At 39.8% G+C, this 26,092-nt stretch overlaps 2 protein-coding genes and 3 long non-coding RNA genes across 6 annotated transcripts; 2 read left to right on the top strand and 3 right to left on the bottom strand.

Annotated features, from left to right (window-relative positions):
* Positions 1-9,771: 9,771 nt before the first annotated feature.
* On the top strand, positions 9,772-10,451 carry lncRNA:CR44500 (long non-coding RNA:CR44500). The gene has a single exon (NR_123824.1). It is a non-coding gene; the product is annotated as a long non-coding RNA:CR44500 (long non-coding RNA).
* A 7,072-nt stretch (positions 10,452-17,523) lies between these two features.
* CG43198 (uncharacterized protein) lies at positions 17,524-18,166 on the top strand. The gene is made up of 3 exons (NM_001258632.1): positions 17,524-17,783; positions 17,841-17,976; positions 18,032-18,166. The coding sequence occupies exons 1-3, from the start codon at positions 17,565-17,567 to the stop codon at positions 18,142-18,144; spliced, it is 468 nt and encodes a 155-aa protein (NP_001245561.1). The 5' UTR covers positions 17,524-17,564; the 3' UTR covers positions 18,145-18,166.
* Positions 18,167-18,216: 50 nt separating this feature from the next.
* Positions 18,217-18,651, bottom strand: CG11368 (uncharacterized protein). The gene is made up of 2 exons (NM_144274.3): positions 18,561-18,651; positions 18,217-18,486 (listed from the first exon to the last, which is right to left on the bottom strand). The coding sequence occupies exons 1-2, from the start codon at positions 18,621-18,623 to the stop codon at positions 18,352-18,354; spliced, it is 198 nt and encodes a 65-aa protein (NP_652531.1). The 5' UTR covers positions 18,624-18,651; the 3' UTR covers positions 18,217-18,351.
* Positions 18,652-18,660: 9 nt separating this feature from the next.
* On the bottom strand, positions 18,661-20,477 carry lncRNA:CR43199 (long non-coding RNA:CR43199). Of its 2 annotated transcripts, none has more exons than NR_123822.1 (2): positions 19,956-20,477; positions 18,661-19,874 (listed from the first exon to the last, which is right to left on the bottom strand). It is a non-coding gene; the product is annotated as a long non-coding RNA:CR43199 (long non-coding RNA). The 2 variants fall into 2 exon arrangements; NR_123823.1 differs by having other exon boundaries at positions 19,209-19,874; positions 19,956-20,193.
* Positions 20,478-20,740: 263 nt separating this feature from the next.
* Positions 20,741-25,473, bottom strand: lncRNA:CR45533 (long non-coding RNA:CR45533). Its single transcript, NR_123821.1, has one exon. It is a non-coding gene; the product is annotated as a long non-coding RNA:CR45533 (long non-coding RNA).
* Positions 25,474-26,092: the final 619 nt, after the last annotated feature.

Below are 26,092 nucleotides of genomic sequence, written 5' to 3'. Positions count from 1 at the left end.
AGATTGGGCTACACAGAGGGAAATAAAACCATATATTTACTTCCTTAGACTTTGTAATTTTGGACTTAGCTTACACAATATATAGCAAATACTTTCAACAGTTTCTTACTGTGCATAAAATAAGGGGTATGGCTGATTGCCGAATGGCACCACAATGCATGCAAATTGTAACAAGGATAATGGCAAACTCTCAAAAGACCACCGCAAACAAGACGACTATGACGACAAAGTAGAGCGCGTCAACCCCCAAAAAAAAAAAAATATATACTCGGATACCCGGAAAAAGTGAGACCCACACGCTTTACTGCCACTTGACAAATTGGTCAAGTGATTTTGCACAAAAAATGGACCAAAAGATGCGGAAAACGGGACGCTGGTGGCTGAGTGGGAGGCCATAGGCCATGTGTATATAATTGGGAGGGGGTCAGCAGGTCAAACGATAAAGTATGCTCAAGTCAGGGGTAGAAAACTAGACTACCGAATCGAAATTGGGACCGCAAATATGTTGCTTGATAATTAGGATCTTCCTCTTAGTATTAGTATTGAAATAGTATAATAGTATATAGTATAGTATAGTAGAATAGTATATAAACCATAGTTATAATTGCAATTGAACCTAAATGAAATAATCACAAAATAGACCAACAAACCCAAAGACTTCGAGTGCCATGTGCTTGGCCCAATTTTTAGCCACTAACTACCCTTCGATAAATTGCAACTCTTTGGCCGTTTTTTTTTTATCATGAGCGTTCCGGGGATTCCGATTGTGGATGTGAATGCGAATGTTAAGCTCATCAAATCGAGCGATTGACAAATTGCTTGTCTACGTGTGTGTTCCTCGGTTTCTAGCCATCGTAATGTGATTTTTCCTGGTTGGTTCGTGTGTGGACTACTGACAACTCTATATGGCGGAGAGGGTGAAATATACCCCCAATCCGTACTCTATATGCACCATATATATTCCCAACCCGAGCCCGTATTGCTGCCAATTCGCTGGGATGTGTGGCAGAATGTATTGCTTGTAATTGTCTGTTTGATGGACCAAACAATTTTGATTGAATTCAATTACAACGCCAACCCCTTTCGCAAATTTTTGTTGCTTTTTATTTTCTTTTGTATTCTCATTGGGGTGATGCCGCTTGTTTGCAATTTTTCTGGCCTTTTTTTTTGTTGTTGTTGGTTTTAGTGATTTGCAATAATTTCGATGCCCGCCTCGCCTCATATGTGAAATATGCCGTTGTCATGGTTTGTTTATTCAGTGCGGATGTCCTCCGGCTAACCCCCGACCCATCATCCTTAACCCACTCAAAAAGATCCGAAAAAAATGCACTGGAGAAAAGGAGTAAATGACTCCTTTTTGTAAGGAAAGAGAAAATTTCATGTATTGCATTGGAAATGTAGTTGATGTACTGGAGTTCCTATGAAATGTTACACATTTCGATTTAAATTTTTCCAAGTGCATTAACTTTGCTGCCCGCATGTGCTTCGTTTTTGTCCTTTTTTTCTTGGCCTTTTCTTGGAGGGGAGCTCTCCGGGCAAAAGGGTTTCAGTTTCGGCATCGCTTTCGATTTCTTTGTTTGTCCCCCGTCTCCATTTCTTTGCTTTCTTTGCTGGCCAAGTAGATTAAGTGATTTTCAAGTCATGTCCTTTTTTCCTTTGGTGTTTGGTGTTTGCGCCCTGATGGACTGCTGCCAAAAAGAAAGTCATGTCATGTCGGGCGTGTGGCTGTGTGTGGGTATTTATATATGTGGGTTTTGTGTTTATATTACAAGGGTTATTGAGCAAATCACCGGGCGACAAAAAGGGAACGAACGAACGGCAGCAATGAAATCTTGTTTGTTAGCATAATTTGTTTGATTTTTATTAGATAGACAATATGTGAGAGCACTAACCGGACCATACTTGGCTTACGAAATACAGCCCCTTTTTCTATTATTATTATGATATTTTTTCGTTTGTGCCAAGTCATATTAGTGGCACATAGCAACTCAACTTTTGGCCCGACACGTTTTCGTTATTAATTTTTATTACGAGTCCAAATAAATTGCATTACCTACACACACATGCAAGCACTAATTTTGTAAATTGAATTTACTTACACGAAAAAACAAAAACCCTTTTTGTTGACCAGATCCGGAAGGAAAAAGAAAACAAAATTGCAGAAACCCTAACAAGGCCATTAATAAAAATGGAAATGGTTAGGTATTTCATTTGGTTGGGCGCGCTGCGATGACTGTGTAAAGTCTTTGAACAATAATATATATCGAGCGACGGGTCTCCAAGGACCTCTCACGAAGAAGACGCATAAATATCAGAATGCTCATAAATTCCGCCAAGTGCCATTAATTTCTTGACATTCTATATGCATATGCACCCCAAAAGAAATACCTAGGACCACATCCCCATCTTATATCGTTCAAAATAATGATTTACTCGGTGCAAAAACTTTTACCAGCATACATTTTTAATATCAAACAATTTGTAATAAATAAAAGGGCAATGGCATAAATGTCAGCTACGACAGGATGCTAAACCTGAGTTGTTTTAAATATTGAATTTTAAAATTCTTTTGTGAATGTATAAGGGATTCATGGTTTATATTTTGGATCGAACATCATCCATCAATGATATTTATCAATATTTATCATTATAATTCTTCAAATATTGCAAAATCGTAGTCAATATTGTTAGTTTCATTTTAATCGTTTTATTCGAACGATGCGTGGTACAGTTGTGCGCACTAAGGTTTAGCCATATTGTTATTTTAATTTCGAAAATTGCAACAATAACAATGCAGTACTGCTAACAATAACAAACACACGCACACACATGCATATGCATCTCGGCTATTGCATATGTATGGGACAGTGTGTGAATGAGACAGTCGACGTTGAGGAAGAAAAAGAGAGGGAATAAGAAAGCGCTGAATGTGTATTTGTCTACATGACAAGTAGGCAATATTTGCATACTCAATTGCATTGTAAATTTTTTCTATGCAACACACACACACATGGGCAAAAAAAACACACACACACACACACACCCAAGTGAAAATGTCGCGCCTAAGTGTATGCAATGCAAAAAGATGCAGAAAACTGAAACAGAGAAAAGGAATTGTGAGCAAAAAAATGTGAAAAAGTGCTGAACAAAGCAATCAGAGCAGGTGCTACTGTGTGGGTGTGTGTTAGAATTGTATGTGTGTGTGTGTGTTGAGCTGTTGATGATGACTGTGACGACAAAGAATCTGAGAACGATGACGACAACGTATGTACAGTTTTCATTTGAATGACAAAAAGTCAGGTGGGCCACCACTCAAGTACCTGTATATACATATAAATTTATATATATATATTTATATGTGTAAACATATCCGCGTGAGAGGGAGTGGGCGTGGCTTGACTCACTGACTGTATATAAATACACCATATGCGGTGCATATTTCGCCTAACATCACCCACCAAACACTTAACATATTCTAATTATTCATGCTTATTTTATATTGTGTATGGGCGCTACTTTGTCGGTGGTAAAGGTGTAGTAACGGTTGGAAACAAAGGGGGGCTAGATTGGGAATGGGGATGTTAGCGGCAACCTGCCTGTCTTATTAAAAATTACAAATAGTCAACGTTTAATTATTTGTGCTAGTGCGTTAAGAAGGACCCGAGATTAATGATAAACCTAGAGGATAACTATTTAACATTTACCCTTTGGACAAGATGGGAAAAAGAACTGTATAAATAGTTAAATATACAAACCAAATTTATGAATTTTTAGGGAAAACATTTATTTGTGTGGAGTGCTGACGACACAGTTAAAGTTCTTAACTCTGTGGCGTAAAAAAATTTGTAAATAATGAAGATGTTTTGTTAAAATTTGTTCCTATTGGTCCACTCTATTTTGCAACAGTGTTGGTAATATCCGTGTGCAAGTAGCCCACTTTCGGCTGCTCCCGATATATTGTGCGACAAGGAAAGGTGACAAGCCAAGGATATATTACACTGTAAAATCACACAGAGGCCCCATAAAATCATTAAATTGGACAATATTTTATGTGGAAAAAGATCTATAAATTATGGTTACAAATAACATTAATTTTTTTTGTTTCAATCAATACATATGTATATGCGTGTTTGTATACCATAAATTATTCATTATTGATTTATTTTCCTCGGTGCACTAAAAAGGCACAGTATACAAAACTGAAGCATTTTGCACCAATTTTCGTGACGATGTCAACAGCAACGCGAGCTGGAAACACAAGAAAATGTTAAGGGAAAGGCAAAACGCCACCTAGCTGCTATTCCACGCACTACAAGCCACACACATACAGGCGTAAAATGTACACACATACACAAACTAATGTTGATGACAATGTTATGGGCGTCCTGACAGCCATAAGCGCACTCGACAATCCAAACTGGGCGTGACACCTGCACCACGTAGATGATGCAACCACCTTGCACTACCCAACTACACCAACTCACCCAGAACAGTCCCTCTCCGCCCACTATCCCACCCAATCCCCATGCCTTTTTTTCACGCCAAGTGTTCATAAAGGTTGGCAAAGAATAATTACCACAAAAAATATTGAAGAATGTCTAAAAAAAAATTGGAAATGATAGATGAAAATTTACATACATACATTATTAAGAAAACCAAAGGCATTATTATAAATAATATAAAAATCGCTGGGTGTAGAATATATTATAGAGAATGGATAGATAAATTGTGGGAATATTTTTTGATTTTTAGAACTTCTACTTCTATCTTAGGCACCTTTCTACACATCAAACTTTGGAACTACCTGCCTTTTAACTAAATAAAATAGTTTCTCTTGATTTTGTCGGGAATTCAAATAGGCGATGCCCCTTAAAAATATGCAACGCCAAATGCAGACCAAACACACCTGAGCAGATGGAAAATGGGAAATTCTGGCCATGGCTATGTGATATCAAGCGTTGAAGTAGCGTTAGGAAAATGGTTGGGTGGCTGTAAAAAAGGGCGCCCATCTTTGGCTGCTGTTGTTGTTTTGTTTAGCTATGTGTGTGTGTGTGTGTATGTGTGCAAGAGATTTGCAAACTAAAGCCTCATCACAATGTCCTCAAAATTCAAATAGCAACAACACAGCAACTGTAGTTGGGCACGAAAAGCAGGCTTCTGCCGTATTTTTCTATCTTCATCTCACTCTTTCTTTATCTCTCTCTCTCTCTCGCTCTCTCTTGGCCAGTAAGTCCTAGGCTCAAGATCCAAAAAGGGGGCGGCTAGCATTGGAGGGCGAGGCCGGGTTTGAGCCTCGGCAATTGTCACACGACGCTACTTTTGCAAATTATTTTTTCCACTGCGTGTGTGTGCAATGTCTGCTGTATATGAATTGCAAATAACCCAAGCCCACCAGTCCAACTCAAAAACCCAAAACCCATCCCAAAAAAGAATGAAAAAACAGTATTGCCAACCCAGGCGCTTTTGGTACCTACATTCAGAGAAAAAAGATTCGTTTTTTTTAGGCTTTTAAAAGTTCCTCTCTAAAGCTTACGAAAGAAAGAAGTATACAACAATAAAAATCAAACAAAATATCTTAAATGTATAAAATCGTACTTGTAATCTCAAAAAATTTCTCGCAGTGCATGCCGAGTTGCTTCTTAACAAGCGGCACCTGTGAGCTGGCACCTAGCCCCCTACCGCATCCCCCCTCTTAGCCCAATGGAGCCGCCAAACCCCTGCTGCTTCTGTATATGTATGTATGTGTAAGTGGAATATGTTTTATTTAGCATTTTTAAGTGTTTGCTGGCTCTGCCCAGTAAGCGTCTCCGACACCCCCCAAAAGCCCCCCATTCTCACAGAACGTATTCTGATTGTTTGGGCTGACTGTTGGACCCCCCCCCCCCCCACACACACACATACACACTTTGCCAACCCATTCCCATTTCACCCGACACCCCTGCTTTTTTCCTTGGTCGTTGCTCGTTGTAGCTGTAGCTGATGCTTGAAGCAAAATAATAATTATTGTTATAGAAAGGACAAAGTATAATTTCAGATATGTGTAGTAGCGCCCAAGAGGAGGAGGTCGTCCTTAAAACGAAGAGGTTACAAGGGGGTTATGATGGCGGGGTAACACCCATTTACGAAGGGGGGGGGGAGGGGTAAAGGTAGAAGGCTCTGAGAGGGGCCAAAGCTCGTTGCACTCTCTCGGGCCCAAGACAAACAGAAATAGAAATTAATGAGTTGATACAAGGTGCTGCAGTTGAAGATGATGAGTGGGAAAAACAACACGAGCTAGCATATTTCCCAGGAATGGATAGATGTGAATATAGTCAATATTATAGTATTTTTTGTCACAATTAAAAGTTAAGTGCAGCCTTGTGTTATTGTGATTAAATGTTTAGAGCAATGCTAAATAAGTGCTCATGTTAATTGTAACCGAAATAATACAAAAATTCAGCTATTAAACGAAAGAACGGAATTGTATCATCTATTTACTTATTTATTACATTAAACAATATTTTCTTTTATTTGCTCCACTTGCTGCCAATTAAGTGACGCCTTAATTTTCGTACACTCATTGCAAGAGACATCTTTATTTAGCCAGCCTCCATCCAGAAATTGACTAATTAAAGCTTCGGAGTAGGGCGAGTGGGGTCTTGACAAATGGTTCAGCTGTCAGCCGTGACGTTTGGCTGTCAAAATATCAGCCAATCACCAGCGGAATGGGTGGTTTTCGGTGGGTTGGTGGGCTTCCCAGAAAGTATGGGTTGGAAAAAGGAAGAGCGCCAAGAATTCCGTTACCCCAACAGAAGGAGAGAAGCATAAACAGGTTTGCTCAACTGGAGAGGAAGGGCGTTAAAATTAAAGCATTCCAGTTTTTGTCAGGACTGCATGTGTGTGTTCTAGATTCACAGCTGTAGTCAAGAACATACATATATATTAGAAATATATTAGAAACACAGCTATAAACCCCGGTCATAGGTAATAGAAAGCTCTATTTCCACTATTAGTTATGCTAATTATTAAGCTAGTATACATTTTTAATGCTAAACAATCATTGTCTCAATTTAAATACAATCCAACCCCTTAGATTTGTATTAAATATTTCTAAAAATTGCTTGACCATAACATGTTTTCTTGTAAAAAATATGGCTTTAAGTTCTATTAGGTTGACTGCAACTGTAGCAAAAGGACTTTCTGGGTTCGGTGGCTCAAGTGTCAAGCTGTCAAAGTTGCCATTTTTCATAGGCACTGTGGACTGTAAATGGAACACTGCACCACCGAATGTTTGTCAAATATTGAAAAATGCCTAGAAGCTTACCGCCACATGTGTGTCAGCACAACCGCCCCCCTCTCTCCCAGCCATGGAAAAAGGAAACCCCATTCCCAACGCTCATGTGTGCCTGACACTTAAGCCTTCATGGGCTTTCGTTTCATCATTTCGGCTAAATCATAAAAATGATGACACAACGCTGCTGATGAGTTTCAGTTATCAAAAATAGTGGTAGCCAACCCCCTGGCTAATAACCCCATCCACAAAAAAAAAGAAAAATCCCACCTCCAACCCAAGGAATTCCACTCCAGATCCCCGCACAGCTGCAGCTACTTTAAATTCCATGTGTGACATTTGATCATTTGTCATTGGACTTGAGACAGTGTTTGGAATAGGAATCGCAATCGGAATCATGGGCTTTGTCTATATATGGTGCATATTTATGTATGGGTGGGTTTACGTGGTGGTGGCTAAATTTTGGGTTTCGCTCATTACTAATGATGATGATGACCAATGCCCAAGCACACACACAAAAAAAAAGGTTACAGCTCTGCCAGCCACTGATATGTCATTTAATGGCCTTGGAGATAGGCTCATATCATATATGAATCGGGCGGGGGGAAAGGATTACATTTTGCTCGGGTTCGAGGTCACATTTGGGCGTCGGCTCATTAGGACTTTGAGTATTAATCATTAAATTACTACGTTCATAGATGCGTTGTGACATTTATACCTAGAATATATATATTTTATTCTGCAACCATATTACCCGATTATGACAGCAAATACAGCAATGCGTCCAGGTGAATATTTCCGATCCCCAGCTCAATGTCTCGTCAGTTTTTAGCCAGAGGCTTTTCCATTTCCACGGTTGGCCCGCTTAAAACCATTTACAGTTGTAAATTAAATTTCCAACTCAAACAAATCAGCCAAAATACCTTTCAATATCTCAGCCCCTGGCATTTTTTGTTTTCAACTGTCGTCGAAGGTGCTCGCCACCCCGCATCTAAATTCTCATTGAGGGAAATGCCCTGCGGGTCGCAAGGAACAAATGTATATATATATATACACGGATATGCAGGATATACGTATACGTATATACAGGCGACTGGGGTAACATTTTTTAAGCTCGGTAATAAATTTTTAATAAGCTTGCTTGTTGTTTTGCCTGGCTGCCGCCGCCGTGCCAAAGATATTTTTTAATAAATCGTTTTCGAGTACATTGAGAAATGCTAAGACGCCTCCCCCATTACCATTTCCCGATCCATATGAAATATACATACGACTGAATGAATGGGATGGATAGGTGGATGGATGGATGGGTGGATAGATGGATGGATGAACGTCGGTAATGGTTACCCCCGGTGACTTTGGTGACTCCGTGTCTAAGGGTGTCTTCCGATTGTCGTCAACGTTGTCGCTGTCGTGTCTTTTGCATAGCCCCACCTATATATTTAACCTAACTGAACCAATTCAAAGGTTTTTCTCATTACAGGGTAATGATTTAAGTTATCAGATGTCCCAATATAATAGTCTTTAATATAACTATTTAAACGAAACATAATTTCGATTTATTAGATAAAACATAATATATATATTTTAGTTAGTTTAAGTAAACGTGTTGATACTAACAGCTTTCCCTCTAATCCCTTTAACAGGGTATCACCGAACTCGATTCACATCTAAATTACTAACTTATTCCCGCTTTCATTGACTTGCTTTTTGTCTTTGCTCTGCGATGTGCACATTAGCAGGGCGAGCAGCATTTTGACATCAATGATATTGAAATGATATGAAATACCTGACAGGGGGTGTATTTTTGTATTTTTCAATTTTAAATATTGACAAACGAGCGAGTGGATGGAGAAAAGTGTGGAGGAAAATGCTCGCCCGGCGGCTTGCTCAAGGTAATTTGACAAGTTGTCGAAGCTTTAGCAATGTCACGACCAGGGTGCAAGTCAACAGGACTTACAGGACTCTCTTTTCGGGGTGATGTCTCATTCACGGGACACGCCAAGATTTTCCGGCTGGCCTCGAGGCAATATACGTGTTGTTCGGCGTCATTGGATGCACTTTGATAGGAGTCTTGTCACTCAAATGGATGGTGGATTCTGGGGCGGCGTTGAGGAGCCCGGAGCCCCCATCTGAAAATGCGAATGTCAACATTCCAATTACGCGAACATTTTCCGCACACCAATAATATGCCCTGACAGCTGGACAGGCAGCCAGGTCAGGGTATGGTTGGAAAATGGGAAACTGGGTGGCTGGCATACGGTGGGAAATTCGGGGGGGGGGGGTTTAGCTGCGACAACAATGAGACAACAACCGGCAAAGGTGAGCCAAGCCAAACCTAACAATGCCAGGCTCAGTGCACCTAAAGAAAGTAATAAACGAAAGACACGAATGTCTTTTTATGATTTAAAATACTTAATTAAAAATGATTAATGTTAATATTTTCAATTAAAGATTAAAGATAATGCAAATAGCAAGTAATGATAAGTTTTGTTGTGAACTTAAGCATACATCTTCCAAGTAATATTTCTTGCCGTGTAGACGATCCACAAAACGCAAACAGAAGATGCCAACGAATGAGAACGAGAGCAACGATGACGTTGATAATGGCGTAAAATGGTTGAAGTCAGACAGAAAACCCAGAAAAATACAAGTCGAAAGTAGTGGAAATGTGTGTGGAAATCCAATGGGGGGCTGGTGGCGGTCCTTCTGCACAGGAGCCAAAAGAAAAAACGACAGAGCCGAGGAAAATGCGAAAAGACCAGAAGACCAGGTACGAACAAACAAATTGGATGCGAATGCAAATAAACGAAAATTATAAATAACAGCAGCAACGACCAAACTGGCAATGGAAATGGAAAACTCCGAGGAAATTGAGGCTACGTACATACCTGGCACTCGGATGGGCAAAAGAATAGCCATGGAAAACTGGGGGCATTCGTTTCCCAGTCGAAAGATGATGAGCCGCAATAACAAACAGGTGTAGCTGGAAAATGGAGACGAAACCAGATGATGACTCTATATAGGACGAGAGAACCGGCAAAACGAGAAGAAAGCAAGTGCAATATGTAGACGGAGCGACTGATGAGTTGCAATGAATAGAAATTGCCAAAGCAAATGGTCCACAACAATGCAGTGCTGAGAAAAAACGATAAAAAAAAAATGTTCCCTTACCAAAGCTTTGATTTCTTAAAAAAGCATACGATTTTCCACGTGGCACTATGAGGTTTTATTGCTAACGCATCTATATTATGAAAAAATTAATAAAAAAAAGGTAAAAAAAGGACCAATTTTGAAAATTCTGATAGAACTTATTCGAAGGAAACATCCCGATACAAATATAGAACTTGTGTTCTTGAATAATGATGTAGCATTCATTTTTATTCCCAATTAGATCCCCACTTATAGGTTCTGAAGAGTTCCCCATCGAGGACTTTGCATTTCGAGAGCGTGAAATAATCGGGGGATCCGAATTAGACCCATAGAAGCATAACAATTCTTGAGTTCTTGGGGACTCGAGTGAAGTGAAGCGGAGTTTTGGCTTCCTGGACTCGTGGGTTTTGTAATTCCTGGATGGATGGATGCTTGGTTGCCTAGAGACAAAGCCGTCGAGATGCAAATGCAAATGACGAGGACGGTGTGCGAATTGATTAAAATTCGATTGTTTCTTTTATTCCGAGGGTTGGTGGTCGTCGTTGCTTGTCGGGTAAAAGGGTTGCTTATATCCAGTTCCGCATCCTGTCTTTCCTTTCTTGTTGCTATTTATTGGCTGTGCCTGCCTTGGCATTTATTACACGGCGCTGCGAGTTTTAATTATGCTTTCTTCCACCAGTCCCCTCGATTTTTCCCCTGGAGCGCTGCCTAATCAGCGGCGGTATATCAGGGAAAAGCACCCAACCACCCAGGCATCCAGACCACCCACCACCCCCTTTGGCCTAATCACATTTCACCCCTTTCGGCTCACTTCTCTTTTTTTCCACCTTTTGTTGTCGTCTCGTTGTCGTCGTTGCCTTTCGATTTTTAATTTTTTAATTCGTTATCCTTGCGCCTCTGTGTGTTGGTACGTTTCAAATTCTATTTTGTGTTTTTTTTTTTTTCAACTTTTTCGAAGCGTGTGTCGGCAAGGGTTAAGCATTAAACGCTAAATCAGATAATGTTAGACAATTGAGCAGCGACGTCGCTGACATTAAAACAAAAGTCGCTGGTGGGTGGGAAAGCGGTGGTTTTCGGGGTCGTCTGTGCCGCGACATGCAAATCGAGAAAAGGGTTAACTTTTCATAAAATACTGCATATATTGACTCAAGTCATGTACACCCAAGTAAACTTCATAGAAAGCGAGCGAGGCAGATACATTTTGCGCACCGAGATACAAATACTCTGCAAATTGTTTACACTCAAATATTGAGATACGATAGGTCTTTTTTTTCGATTTTTTCCAAAGCCGTAAAAGTTTTCGATCTTGTTGACTATTTATAAGGAAAGCATGAAAAAAGCTAATATCGACAAGCCTTTTAACTGTGTCAAAACACTCAACGTTCGTTTTAAAAGGGTATACAAGTACAAAGGCGGAAAAGTCTAGGAGGAAAAAGGAGTTAACTCAACTACAAGGACTCGACAAACTTCGATTACAAAAATTCGCATTATCCGATTAAGCAACGGGACAGCAACAGAAAAGAAAATTTTAATTTTAAATTATTACCATTCGGTCGGTTTTTTGTGACCCTTCAGCTAACCGCACCGGAAAGTATGCAACATAAAAATAGCTGGGGGACTACAAACAAAAAATACAATATATAAAAAAAGGCTTGAAAACCTCAAGCCACCTGACCAAAATAATGAGAAAAACGCGCCAAGTAAATAAAAACGCGTGAGACAAAACGGAAGCGACCGACGACCCTTTTTTATTTTCCTCGCTTTTCCCTCAGTCGCCTTTTGTCTATTTTCTTGTTGTTTGCCAGTGCTTTATGCCATGGAAATTAACGCAAGTAACTGCGTGGAAAATATGCCGTGTCCTTTTCCGTGTTTGCGTTCGCTTCCGTTTCGTTGGCCCACCTCGATTGTTTTTTGGGGCAAACCTCAACGGAAAGTCGTCGATGTCCGCCTTCGATTAGATTAGCTGGAAAACCGGAGGCGGAAAAATTATGAGAAAAGGTGATCGCGCCAAATTTTTTTTTTTTTTATTTAATGCACTCAAGAAGTTACCAAAAATGTGGCCAAAAAGTAAGATACTTTAATATTACCGTATCACATTTATTTAGAGTCTAAACTCCTTCCTTAAAATTAGTTTAAAACTTTAAGAATAGGAATTGAAATTCTATTTCAAGTTTGCAGAGTACTTTCTGAAAATTTTCGAACTCGCCAGCTAAGCCAACAAATGAGTTTACTTTGTACTCCGCAATCCAGTTGACTGCTTTCAATTTCCCTTTCTCGAAGCTTCACCACCATTTTTACTTTGCTCTGCCAAACATCTTGGTCCTTCCTTTTTGAAGGGCAGTGTTCACTTTTGGTTTTGTGCATTTTTAATTATTGGCTTTTTTCTTAGACGCTTTAATTGTATTTGCTTAGCATTTTGGCTAAAGTGAACACACATACATAGTATATATATATATATACATATAAAAAGGGGCCAAAGCCACGCCCCTGCCATTTCGAATTTAAATTGCATGGAATTTGCAAACTGAAATTAAAATAGTTAATGATTTTTTGGTCAGGCGACTTAAGTGGCGACTCAATTGGCCAAGGGGGGTGGGGGCGGTCTTTCCAAGGGGGCCAGACCTGAGTAATTGAAAAAGCATCGTCTGTGGAAAAGTGGGCGGAAAATTGCGTGGCATTTGTGGAGTGGGGGTGGCTAAAACTGGAGGCAAAAGACAAATAGAGAGCGCAACTGTAGTGCAAACTTTTGCGGCGACAACTCTGGCACACAGGGCAACCTTGCCGGCCCCCTCAACACTATTTCACCCCCCCCCCCTTTGAATTTCGCCTTGCATGTAAATGTTGTAAAAGTTTTTACGATTTGCCAAACTATAAAAGAGGGTAAGGCCTTTCAAGCGGGGGGTACCAAAAAAAAAAGGCATGGAGAGGGGGCCTAACGGTAGCGTAGTTGGCTGGTCCACTTTGATACTTGCAATATAATAAACTAAGTAATTACACATGTGTGTGCGTGTGGGCGTGGTTAAAAGAACTATTTGAATTCGCCCATAAAACGAGGCGGGTACAAAAAGTGCGCCCAAATTACCTTGACATGTGAAAACCACCCACATTGTACCCACCGCCCGCCTTCAAGTTCCCCAGTTGCCTTTCACTTTTTATGACAATTTCACTTTCACCAGTTCGGCGAACGTAAGAAAAGAGCGGAAGGGGAAGGTCCATGCGTGTGTGACCATTTCATATAGGCATTTGTCATTAGGACTGCTCCAACCACACCCCCACCCCCTCCCAACCCCATCCACAAACACACGATCCACCATACCGCCCAGCCCCACCATTTTATGCGCCCTTTACAGCCCAGCGCTGAATGACACTAAAACGACGAAGGAGAAACATCCATAAACTTCCATAATCGTAAATATAGATTTGTGCAGACACGTATATGTGTGTATCTCTATGTAGGTAACTAAAGTCCGATGTCACGCTTACAGGGTAAAGAACGACCTTTACTATCATATAAATACCAAATTTGTATGGCCTTAACTAGAATAACGCTATAAGGGAATTGCAACACAAATAAATACACCTATTCAAAGACGCTTGGCTAATCAAATGAAAACAATACGAATTGAAGACGGACAGAGATAAATACATGCATATCCTTGCGTATAATTCTTATTTTCCACGATGATACAAATTGAAGATGGAGCCACAACGCGGGCATATTTTGCTCTAATGACACTTTGAACAGCTGTTAGATTTCCCTTGCTCTTTGGCCCCCGCGTTAAAAAGAGAAACGAGAACTCCTCCGCACATATTTGAAGACATAAATAAATGTCAAAAAATGCAGATTACTTATTAACCCCTGTGGCGCGCCACAAAAAAAAAAAAAAATGAAAAAACGAAGTGCGCGTTTCGCCTTTGCCTTAGCCGCGATATTATTCATTAATACAAGACCGGGGGTAAGGAAAAAACACACCGCCCACCGAACCACCCAATCCGCCCCTTTCCACCACCTACCAGCCACCACCCCCTGGCGGCCCCCACGCGGCGCTTTTGCCACCTTTTTGGGAACGATGGATGGAGAAAATTATTAGCTCTTTGGTAATATTTTCTTGCATAAATTTTTGAATAATTTTTTCAACTCCCCCCACATTTTGCTATCTGTGGCTTCTCTCTTTGGGTAACGCTTTATTTTCAATTTAACCCTCATTGTTCTCAGGCAGGTTTTTCCATCTCACCTTCTCGCGTGTGGCATAAAAATTGAATCCTAATCCATGAATATAGATGATTATTATATGCCCCACACTTCCCCATGAAGACAAAACAAAAAAAAGAAGAAGAAGAAGAAAAACCAGCGGGATGGCACCCATTAGAATACGTCGTTTCTTCTGGCGTTTCGGTAATTTTCCCTTTGTTTTGCATTTTGCATCCAGTCCATCCATCCGAATCCCAAATCTCGTATCCCCGAAAAACCCATCTCCATTGCTCCTTCTACTTTTTGGCGGACCAGCAGCGAAATGAAAACGCCGCCAAAGTTGTCGTAAAATTTTGTTATGACTTTTTTCTTATTGCCATTCGAAATGTTGCTCTAGGGGAGCTGATCCTGAATTCCTAAGTTACTTCCTGCTGGTATTTAAAGTTGTAAAAATTGATGGCTGGCGCTGTCCGGGCTTTGCTGCCTAGGATAATTCAATTTTTCACAGATCTTCTCTGCGCGGATATGTATTTTATGCTTATAACAAAGTTTTAACAGTAATCTATGTTTATACATTGTGTATTTTTTGTTTCTTAATAAGTACAAACGTAGGTTGTCTGGTGCACTATCGATGACAGTTCTATATCTAAGTAACTAAACAGTTAACAATTCGTCACAATTGTATTTAATAATTCGTCAGCAAATTCTTTACAATTACTTTAAAGCTAACGAACACGGCAGAGCCCTTTTCTAGTTTGTTCAAATGGATTTCGCAGCTAAACATAAATAAATGCATAAATAAATTATCAGAAAATTAACAATTTTTGCAATTAAAACTACAAAACTAAATTACAAATGCATTGCATTTGAACAAAGGGGGAGCTGCAGAGGTGCGCTTAACGAGCAAATAATAATGACCGCGGCATTTGTAATAACAATAATGAAAAGCCATTTGACCATTTGGTCATTTGGCCATTCTCTACCGGGCCAAAAACTGTGAACTCTCGGCCTGGTCAACCAAACAATAACAAGAACAACAACAACACACTGCCATAACAATTAATTAACAAATAAAATGTCAATTAATTTTACAAACATTGCAGCGATGCAGCGAAAATACACGGTTAAAAAAAACACACACATATATGGGCATAAATATATACATATAACAATAAAATTTACAGCGAATGCAATTCGCACATATGTATGGTATGTATGTATGCACACATTACGCCATACGCGGCAAAAATAAACAAACCGCCCACAATTTCCCTCAATTTTCCCCCCATTTTTCCCATCCCCCCACCACCCTGCGAGTATCTGCGTTCGCCAACCAACGCAAATTTTCTCATTTATTTATGATTTCAATTTCAATATTAAAGGTGTGCGGTACTTGTGGGCGTGGAAATTTAAATAAGTTGCCTGGCGGTGAAAGCATTTTTTGGCATTTTAAATATTTAATTGAATGATAAATAAATTTAAGCCTTTTCCCATACACGAAAGCCAACAATTGATGCACACAATCAGCGTTACTCAGGACTATAATATTGTAAATTACGAGGAATGGAATCTGGAGAAAGAAATAAGGACACATGAAAAATCAGACCAAAAAAAAAAAAAAGATATTAATGCACACTCGTGTGTTTGTGTTTATATAAACCAATGATTGCGGCCAAGGCATATAAATATTATCACTGGCCACTAAGGATTGAAACAACTGTGGAATGGACTTACTTACTTAGTGTGCAGAAATATATTGAAAAAATACCATTAATTATGGTACTATACAGGTTTAAAAAATGCACATTATTGACTTGATTTGAATTGATTTTTCAAATTCCACATATAATGTCAACATTATTTAACAATCTTTTCAACCTTTATTATAAAAATACAAAACAAATAAATGTATGAATATTTCTTATAAATTATATTCTTGTACACGGTATCTCGCTAGTTTGGACCTTTATGCGCACATTCACTACCGCACACACACTCACTTATTCGAACGTTGGCCGCCATTTTGTTTGGCCGCAGACGCAAAATGCAATTTAATTATTACATTTGGACTTTTTGGCCCCCTCAGATTCTTTTTCGCCACCATTTTCGGACCCAATTCATGTTGCTGACTGTCCACATATTTATTTACTTATTTATTTAAACATTTATTTATCGTATTTACTTGCGTTTCATTTGCCATTCATTCCCCAGAGGGCATTGGCGGGTGGCATTTTCCTTTTGGGCTGGGCATTTTCCGCTTCCGTTTGCAATCATTGAAACGGAACTTTCCATTCGGACAAAATTTACATTTCAACTTCATCTGCATCTTCATTGGTGTTTGTGTGTGTGTGTGTGTGTTGCATATTTTCTTTTATTACTTTTATTATATCTCTTATACCTCCCTCACCACGCCCATTTTCACCGCACAACTAATAAAACTTTATCTTTTTTAATATCGACTGGCTGTTACTTTGTGGGGGTGGTGTAATATTTTACAGTCTCGAAAAGTCTGCGAAATTTTACTTTTACTCATTGTACAAGCGCAACTAGCTAAAGTTCGGAAAATATGCAAAATAGATGAGCAGGCGGGGTCGAAAATGGGAGGATGAATTGTGGAAAGTCATGGAAATTCCTCATCAGCCAGTTGCATATTGACTGGGGAATACAAAATTTCCAGTGGGTAAATTGCGACGCAGAGGAGAACAAATTGATGTTGACGAAAAATTGTACCATATTTGTTAGCTTCGAAAATGTTAACATCATATAACAAATCCTTATAACGGGGACACAGAGTTCTAAGATATCTTAAATATATTTTTTAAGATACCGAATTGCAATCAGGTAATGAATAATTATTAATAATTTCATTTTATTCCCAAATTTCAATATATATATACTATCTGTGCTTAGCACGTCAGAAATTTTAAAATCAACTAAAATAAACTAAAAACCATGAGATGCCGCTTGAGAAAATGCTGTTGTATCATATCCCTAAGAGTGGGTTGTATGATCAGTGCTCTATCATTATTTTTCTTCGAACTTATTGCCGTTCCCATGAGAAATGCAAGTCCTTGCTGCGATACCCTTGAAAGTATCGTGCTAGTTGTATATGGAATTTTGGATATGGTGCATTTTGTGGGCTGTCTAATGCTATTCGTGGCCTCATTTGTGGTGAGGATTTGTCATCAAGCTTAATTCTGGTTAATTAAATCTTTTCGAATTGCTCAGAAAACATCAGTTTTAGTGCTTATTTTTCTTATCACAAGCTGTTTACACATTGTGCTGTATCCTGCTTTTCTGGTAGCTGAAGTTTTAATTTGGGATGTAGATATCATTGATATAAGCATATCGATCATTGGACTGCGTAAGTAGTTGCTAAAAACTCTACAAATATGTTTAATTTTGAATACCCATCATAGTTTTGTGCATTTATTTCTGGATTGTGGCATACGCTTTTTATTTCAAATGCAAGGAGGAGGTTATGACTGATCCTCCCACAGCTGTTTACCGTGTTTCAAAAATTATGAAGTAAAGTAAATTGATTAAATCGGATTAAATTAAATATATGAACCACCCACGGAAAGTCATTTTAGATTCAGCAGTTATACACACATACATATACTTTTCATTTAATTTGTTTGTCAAAAAAAAAAGGGACTTAACAAAAGGATTTTCTAGGTGACATTTCAGTAAGCCTTATGAGGGAAATTGGAGTCGGGAATCGCAGAGGTGGACAAATTTAACCGGTAGATGCAGCCGTGGTCGATGGTGGTGGTCCGCAGCGACCTCCAGGTGGTGGACCCGATGGTCGCGGTCCCGACGGAGGTGTTCCACTTGGTGGTGGACCACATCCAGGCCCCTGGGGATAGGCCACCTATGTAGATGGCAGTTATGTATGTATAAGTCACAAATTAATCACTAGGAAATAGTTCAAATATACTAGCTTACCGCAAAAGAGCTGCAAAGCAGCACCAGTAGCAGACCAATGAAATATTTCAGGTTCAGATGCATCTTGCCAAATGTCCAGATGTTAACTGTTGACAATTTCAGTTGCGGGTGGAGCTTTTATAGCTCCCCGATTAAATCGACTGAGCGTGTCGAATTGTCATTACGAAACACGGGTTTTCATTTGCAATTAATACGAATTGAGTTTTTAGCCATGGTGTGAAATGGAGCGAAATTGTTTATTTTTTTTTTTATCAGCGACAGACACCAATTAAAGTTGCGGTGACAAAGCAATCAGACAACATGTATTAACCCATTATAGATCATTTTTTTGAATCCGCACGAGATTTGCGTACATTAGTGGAAGGTCTCATAACTCTCGTTACAGTGCTCTTCATTAAATGATTATAATTACCCGGCAGCTGCTACGTGGCGTATGAGTTATATTCATTTGCGCTCCTTACTTCAGTGTAAGACAAGGCGGCGTATGCGTAATTTTCATTTGGCTGGCTAAAAACTTTTGTGCCGCGGGCGAAAAGTCAAAACCCGGTCTGGAATTTCACACCTTATTGCCTCCGCATCTGAAGCGAAGGTCCTAAAACAATTAGCGATTGTTTCACATCGCGCGCAGTAAAATTTTACACCAGAATTCGTGTTGCCAACTTGTCCATATTGTAGCTTTTATTGTTTATTATATTATTAGTTGTAGATTTTAACAAAGATAAGCATTTTTGGATGGGTATAACAAGAAAAATCAACAACTGCAAGTCCCTTGATCAAGTTTTAAGAACGCCAGTCTTCTACTTAAGTATGAAATTACTTTTTTATTTCATATGTATTCGTATGTCCTTTCCTAAAAACATCATCTCTGAAATCCTCCATCCGATCTTTTCGTGGACTTAATTGGCGCCGACTGTTCAATGGTTTAGGTGTATCTTGGCTGGATTTATCCGTGTAGGTGGCTTGGCTTGATGGCTAAAAGGTGGTTCAGGTAGAGTGGCCCACGTGGTTGGCCAAACCGAAGGGGCGCCGACTGCATTTTGGCTCGGATTGCATATTCATGTACGAGCCGCCACTTTGGTGGCCTGCCATGTTCATGTTCCGTCTGAGGCTTAAGCTCAGTTAGCCGAGTTTGCCTGTTGGCTTGTTGGCTTGTTGGCTTCTTGGTTGGCCGTAAAACTAAAATAATAGCCGCATAACATTTTATCTACCGCAGTAATAAATATTCAGTTAATTATAGTAACCAGCGTGGAGCGGGGAGAGCAGTCTTGTATGCAAATGTTTACAGTAATAAAACACCAAAAACTTGCTGGCTATCTAATACCGAAAAAGAGTTACAGGGTAAAACTAGTGAACCAGGAGATAAGTGGCGGGCGGCAACATTGTTTATTTCACTACCTGGATTATTCGAACTTGAACTCCATTCCTAGGGTTCGGCTCATCTGCGGGTTAAGTTCATAGATGCAACCACTATGACGAGCAGGATAATCAGACCGATAACTACATAGAAGCAAATACACATCGTCTTGAGTCCTTAATCCAGATATGAGCTTCAGAAGAAAAAAAAAAAGGAATTTAAAATTGTTTCCCGTTACTCAAGTGTTGACTTGAAAGGCACTAAAGCCTCATCTACACTATCAATTCACAAGCTTCTCTATCTGGTCTATGTAATGAGTAATGTTTTTAAAGTTAATGCGTAAAATGGTTTGGTCCTGCTCCGGGTTATCCGCATATTTTAGTGACCAATGTAACACCATCCGTTTTGCTGCTCGACTACAAGACAGTTCTGATGTTCGGAAAGACGTATTCGGGGACATCACCGCAAAGTGGCGCCGCCCACTGAACGATCGGCAAACTCTAGCCCCAAAGAAATGGCAAAAAGACTCCTCTCGTTTAGTCGACCCTTTTCGCCGTGGCATAACCGTTAAAATTTGTGTTCTTGCGGCACTTGTAAATGGGGTAGCAGCACCACCCACTCACAATGGCATTGTCGTGCCATTGTTCTTGCTGGGCTGTACTTGGCGGTTATAATAATTAAAATGAGCAAAATAATTTCAGTTGAAAGCATCGATGAAAGGCTAAAATGCTCAATAAATGGCATACCCCCCACCCAGTTGCCCACCACTTTCCACATTGGCAGAACAGTAACTCAGCGCTTGTTTGAGCACCTCCATCCAATGTTCAATCCCCCCATTGGGGGCAATTAAAATACACAAAAAAGTGAGCTGAGAAAAAGTTGCCCAAAGTTTTCCCATCGATGACTTGCTGGCAGGAAGACAAAGGGTTTAAGATGGTGGTGCTGCCATGTGATATCGATGCGGAGTGGGAGGTAGGTGGTGCCACCACAGTTGGCAATGCGTAAAAGTGTTAACCAAAAGCAGTTAAAATTACAAAAGGCAGAGTGCCATGGCAATGGCAACCAGGCCACCGAAAAATAAGTGGGGGCTAATAAAATGGGAACGAGGATGGGGGATGGGGGATGGGGGATGTGGATGAGAATGGGGGTTCTAAAAACGGTTCTAAGGGTGTGAGTTTCTGATGGCGTACAATGTCGTTGGCTCTTTGAAAAATTAACACCTAATATCCGCAAAATCGCATCAAAGTATTGTTCAAGTTGCCTTTGTTACGAAAACTTTGCAATTTCTTAAAAGTGTCGCTCAACCATGGCACCCACTTTTGCCCAGTTTTTGGAACCCACCTCTCGCCACCCTTTTGACCCTGCAGCTGTTTTCTGTTTTTAGTTGTAGGCGTTATTAGCAACACTTAAGACGCCGGCAATTGGGAATTGTTGGATTGGGGGGCCATTTTTCCATAGCCTCGAAATTTGAGACAAAGGAGCGAAGTGTGGTTTGGTTGGGGGATTGGTTAGATGGTTGGTTGGTTGGTTGGTGGAAAGTAATGTTGCCATATTTTAGCCTTTGTCTTGCGTTCGTTTTGTGCCGTTGTCGTGTAAATTGACACCACAGCAATGAGTTAATAAGGCGATCTGGTGGAAAAGTGGGCAAGAAAATTGATAGGCCTCCAAGGATGAGCTTCTTCTCCCCTTCCTATCGCTGTAACCCTTTTGCAAATCAAACACTTTTTTCTGTTGATAATTTATTTAGGGGTCCATGTTTCCTCATTATTTTCCTCAAGGTAATTTACACATGGCCACATATGAAATTATAAAAGTGAAGGATACCCTGCTATATGTAGCAAAATTATATTAGGGATGCATAAATATAAAACAGAAACCGGTTTATTTTTAAAAAGTGCACACCCCTTTATTTCAAAACATTGACTTAATAAAGTTTCTCTGTAACTAAATTTATAGTAATACCAATGCTCATACAATTTATAGTTTTATAAAGTGTTGTTTAATTTTTGATTTATCTTATCATATATAGACAGCCCCATATACCCTTTTGAATTCAGTAACCACATTTTCAATGGCAATCTGAGCCGAAGAGTAATGAAACCTGTTCGACAGCCATATCTTATGTGCCCATAGATACTATATATTCTCTATAAAAGCGTTTATGCATCTAAGTGTTTGCTGTATATAAAGCACACATATGCAGATGCGTATGAATGAGTGTGTGTGTGTGTATGTGTTTTTATACATATTTTTAATTATTTTCATTTCATGTCTTTTAATTAACATGCCTAATAAAACACATGCCCAAAAAAGCGAACCAATGGAGATGGTGCGGGGTGCTTCGGAGGGGTTGCTGCCTGCCAAAGCATAAAAAGATATTGTCAGTCAGTCAGTCAGTCAGTCAGGCCAGGCAGTCAGATGTATGCAAATACCATCCCTAACATACGAGGCGAGTGGAAAACTTGGAAGGCCTTTGAATCGTTTTGCCTGACTGCCGACTGCCTAAAAATCCCCAAATATAAATAATTAAAAAGAAAATGTTGCTGGCAAATCAAGCGAGCATAATTACGAGGCTGCATACATCCAAAACAGTACAGTACACGGTACACTTTCCAACCCTTGTGGGTGGAAAACTCTTTTGCGGTTTCTGGTTTTTTGTTTGTTTCCAAATGCATAATGTTGATTATAGCAATAATTTTATGAATTTATGTAAACATTCCACGCCGGAGCAGAATGATGGCACAGCCAAGGTGGGCATAACGATAAGAACCTGTCTCAGCCCTTATGGGCCACGTACCACAGCACCTTCTGCTCCTTGGATGGACTGGAGTTGGGGCTTTTAGCCGGCTCAAGATGCTCGAGGACTCTAGTAGCGGGATTTTATTAGTATTTTCCCTTTCAAGACTCTGAATAGGTGCAAACTCTTGAAACATTTAGGATTTTAGTATGATTTCATTTAAAAATTTAGTTAATATGTTCTACATTAAATGTAAATTATTAATTAATTAATTATTAATTAATCATATGTTTTAACTGGCTCCCGTTTCTATAAGAATTCAATTTGTTCCAAATGTACTATCCTTTTTGGAATATACTCTCTGCCACAATTATCCCCTTCCTTTTTGGCTCATTTAATTTACCGTTCAATTCCACATTCGTTTCGGTATTGAATTTTTAATCACGCACACGCCTGACCCCAAAGCTCACTGGCAGGACAATCGCACGGAGTTGGACTCCAAAACAGGACCAAAGCCTCCAATTCAATATGCAAGCCAAGCGGCTGAGTCTCGAAAACTATGCACCAAACTACCAAATATTCAACCATAAAGTTTCACTGCGAAAAAAAAAACTAAAATTTTATCCAAACAAAAAGAAAGTACATAGGTTGTTTACCTTTGCTTTTGGTTTTTCAAATGCCATACACTTACACTTTAATACGATTTCTGTTCAGCTTCTGTTGATATTAGTTTTAACATTTGATGGAATATAAGGATATAAGTATTTTAGATATATTAATTGTTTAATTGATTAATTCAATATAAATTTTCAGTGCACACTCATTCTCGAACAGGTCAACTCGATTTGGTCAGCGTCCTTTTAAGTCCCCACACCCACGATAAGTTCTGAAGCCCTCCATGTCCAATGCTTTAAGTGTAGCTCATTAAATAATATCCTTTTTGGCGACGAACGAGAGAGTGTGTGCTGTGTAAGTGTGAGTGAGTGTCCTGGGTGAGGCTGTTACTTTTTTATTTCCTTGCCTGGTTGGTTGGTTGGTTGGTTGGTCAGTGGGTGGTTTTCGGGTGGTTGGGGCAGTGGTTTGGGGATGCCCAGGCGACTGTCCATGCGGCGCTTATCAAAATGTTGCCGCTGCCTGTCGAACGGGTTTGGGTTCCTTTTTTTAGGTCTGGGTCGACTTTTGGGACACAACCAAGCAGGACGGCGATATTAGCACGATGGTGAGCAGGGGAGTCAGAGAAAGTCGATGCGTTTGCCCTCTGAACTGGGACCCTGTTGGTCAGCAAATGTCCAGACCGGTTGCCACCTACATATCCAACCCTTTTCTCAGTCATCCTCCTTCCATACCATTCTCTAACCCGGTTCGTCACGAAAGGGGACAATTTTTGAAAACGCTTTTAAATATTAAAATCCATGACGATTTCCAACGAACATTTTCGCCATATAATTTTGTAGTTGGCCCCGGACGATATTTGGGTTTTCAGTTTGCCTGTCGGATGGAGCGTTTGGGGTGGGGTGGCGCCCGAGCAGGGACTCTTTTTTGGGTGGCTTTTGACTGCCCGTTGCGCATATTGAATTTATTTAATTAAGGGTTCCATGCAGCATACACTCACTAACACACATACACATTCAGGACGCACATCCTCTTCTCCCCTGCTCTTCACACTCTTTGTGGCAAAAACATCTCCTGCTCGATGACTTCATTTTTTGGTAAAGTATGCTATGGCTTCTCTTATATTTCTCCTTCCGCTACGCTTCTTGTGTATTTCACAATAATTTGTACAAGTGGACAGCCAACCCCCTTTGAACCCCTTTATGCAGGCACTGCAAAATCTGATTTAAATTTTTTATAAAATAAAATAAGTAAGTAACTAAACAAATTTTTGGGAATTTACAAAAACAAAAAAACTGAAGCTAATCTTAGCTGTTTTTCATTAATTTAGTGAGAAGCAGAACTATGAACTATTTGGCCGTCGAGCCAAATTTGAAAGCTCACTTTTAGGGTTTCACAGCAGGCAAGTGCAAAAGAAAATTATAATAATCTGGACTAATATCTGTTTGAAATAAACCTTAAACGAGATACCAAGAGATATGCATTGCTATCTAACAGTGATAGAGTCAAGAGAGGATGAGCCTGTGATTTTGGTCCACGAGTGGCAATAATAATGATAAACATCGGTCCGGTCAGTCGGGAACAATCGAGTGGCTATTTGGGTTTGTCACACGCACACAAGTGGGTGAAAGTGGGTGAGAATGGGTGAAAGCGCTGGAAGTTGGGCGTCGGTCGGTGGGCGGAAGGCCACGCACTTTCGCTGCGATGCGCGGCCATGTCAAAAAGTTTGTTTTGACAAATGATGTTGCCATCATTTGGTGCCCGCGTACTTTTCGACCACTTTCGCCATCCAACTTCTACTATCCCTTCTCGACCAGCACTTGAATCCCTAGTCCATCCCATCCATTGCTGAACACAAAAGGAGTGCAATTTGGCCATTGTCCACTGTGTCCATATGTGTGCCAATCTCCCGCTGACGGGTTTCTAATGAACTTGGAGTCGGGCAATTTTGGGCGAATGTGAAAGGAGATATTATGGGTGATCTTAGAGGTTTGTTATCACAAAGAAAACTTTTCTGAGCACATTTTTAAAGATTTTCGAGAAGTAAGTTGTTAAAATACATGCTGTATTATTGCTTAAATTTAAATTATTTAAAAACTTCCTTTTTCTATCAGCCATTGTCATTCTAGCAGTGCCGTAATTATAATTTATTCAATAGTTGACAAAACAAAGATCCCGGCCAGAGTTCAAGAGTTGTTTCGGTGGTCTGGTACTTTCCTTCGGAATGGTTAGCTGTTCTTGCGAGTCAACCACCGGCATATGACAACACTGAGTGGACCACTGAACCACTCGGGGATTTTCCCTTTCTCAGTTTACTCTCTTGCTTTCTCCGTTTCACTCGTTTCTCGAGTGAAACACGTTTTCGAACAAGGGGAAATTCGAAAATGCTCACATCTGTTGGTGCGTTTTCCACTCGAAGAGGGGAAATCGCCAGAGAGAAAAAACAAATGAGCGTGAGTGCTAGAGAATAATGCAAACAAAAAGTGTGCAACAAATTGAGTGAAATAGTAAAAAAGACGACAAAGGTAGTATTTTACACTTAAGATCATGTGAATTTTAGTAGAATTTATTTGAAACGTAACAATTTATAGCTGGTTTTTTTTTTTTGTTGTTTATTTTAAGCAAAAAACTATAAAAAGAACGCTTATTTAAACCAATTGATTGGATGGTTTTTTATAAATAAATTCCGGTTTGGATCCAAACGCGATTCTTGCTATCCCCCACAACCTTTAACCCGCGACAAGTGGCGCTTATCGATGTGGCCAAAAGTGCGTATAAGCCTGACAACCAGACCAAAGACTCGTGGCTTAGCCATTGTATGCAAATTAG

This window comes from Drosophila melanogaster, chromosome X (genome assembly GCF_000001215.4).
Source record: "Drosophila melanogaster chromosome X".
NCBI classification, from domain to species: domain Eukaryota; kingdom Metazoa; phylum Arthropoda; class Insecta; order Diptera; family Drosophilidae; genus Drosophila; species Drosophila melanogaster.
Note: the sequence above shows the minus strand (reverse complement) of the source record. Positions and strands in the feature narration are given on the sequence as shown.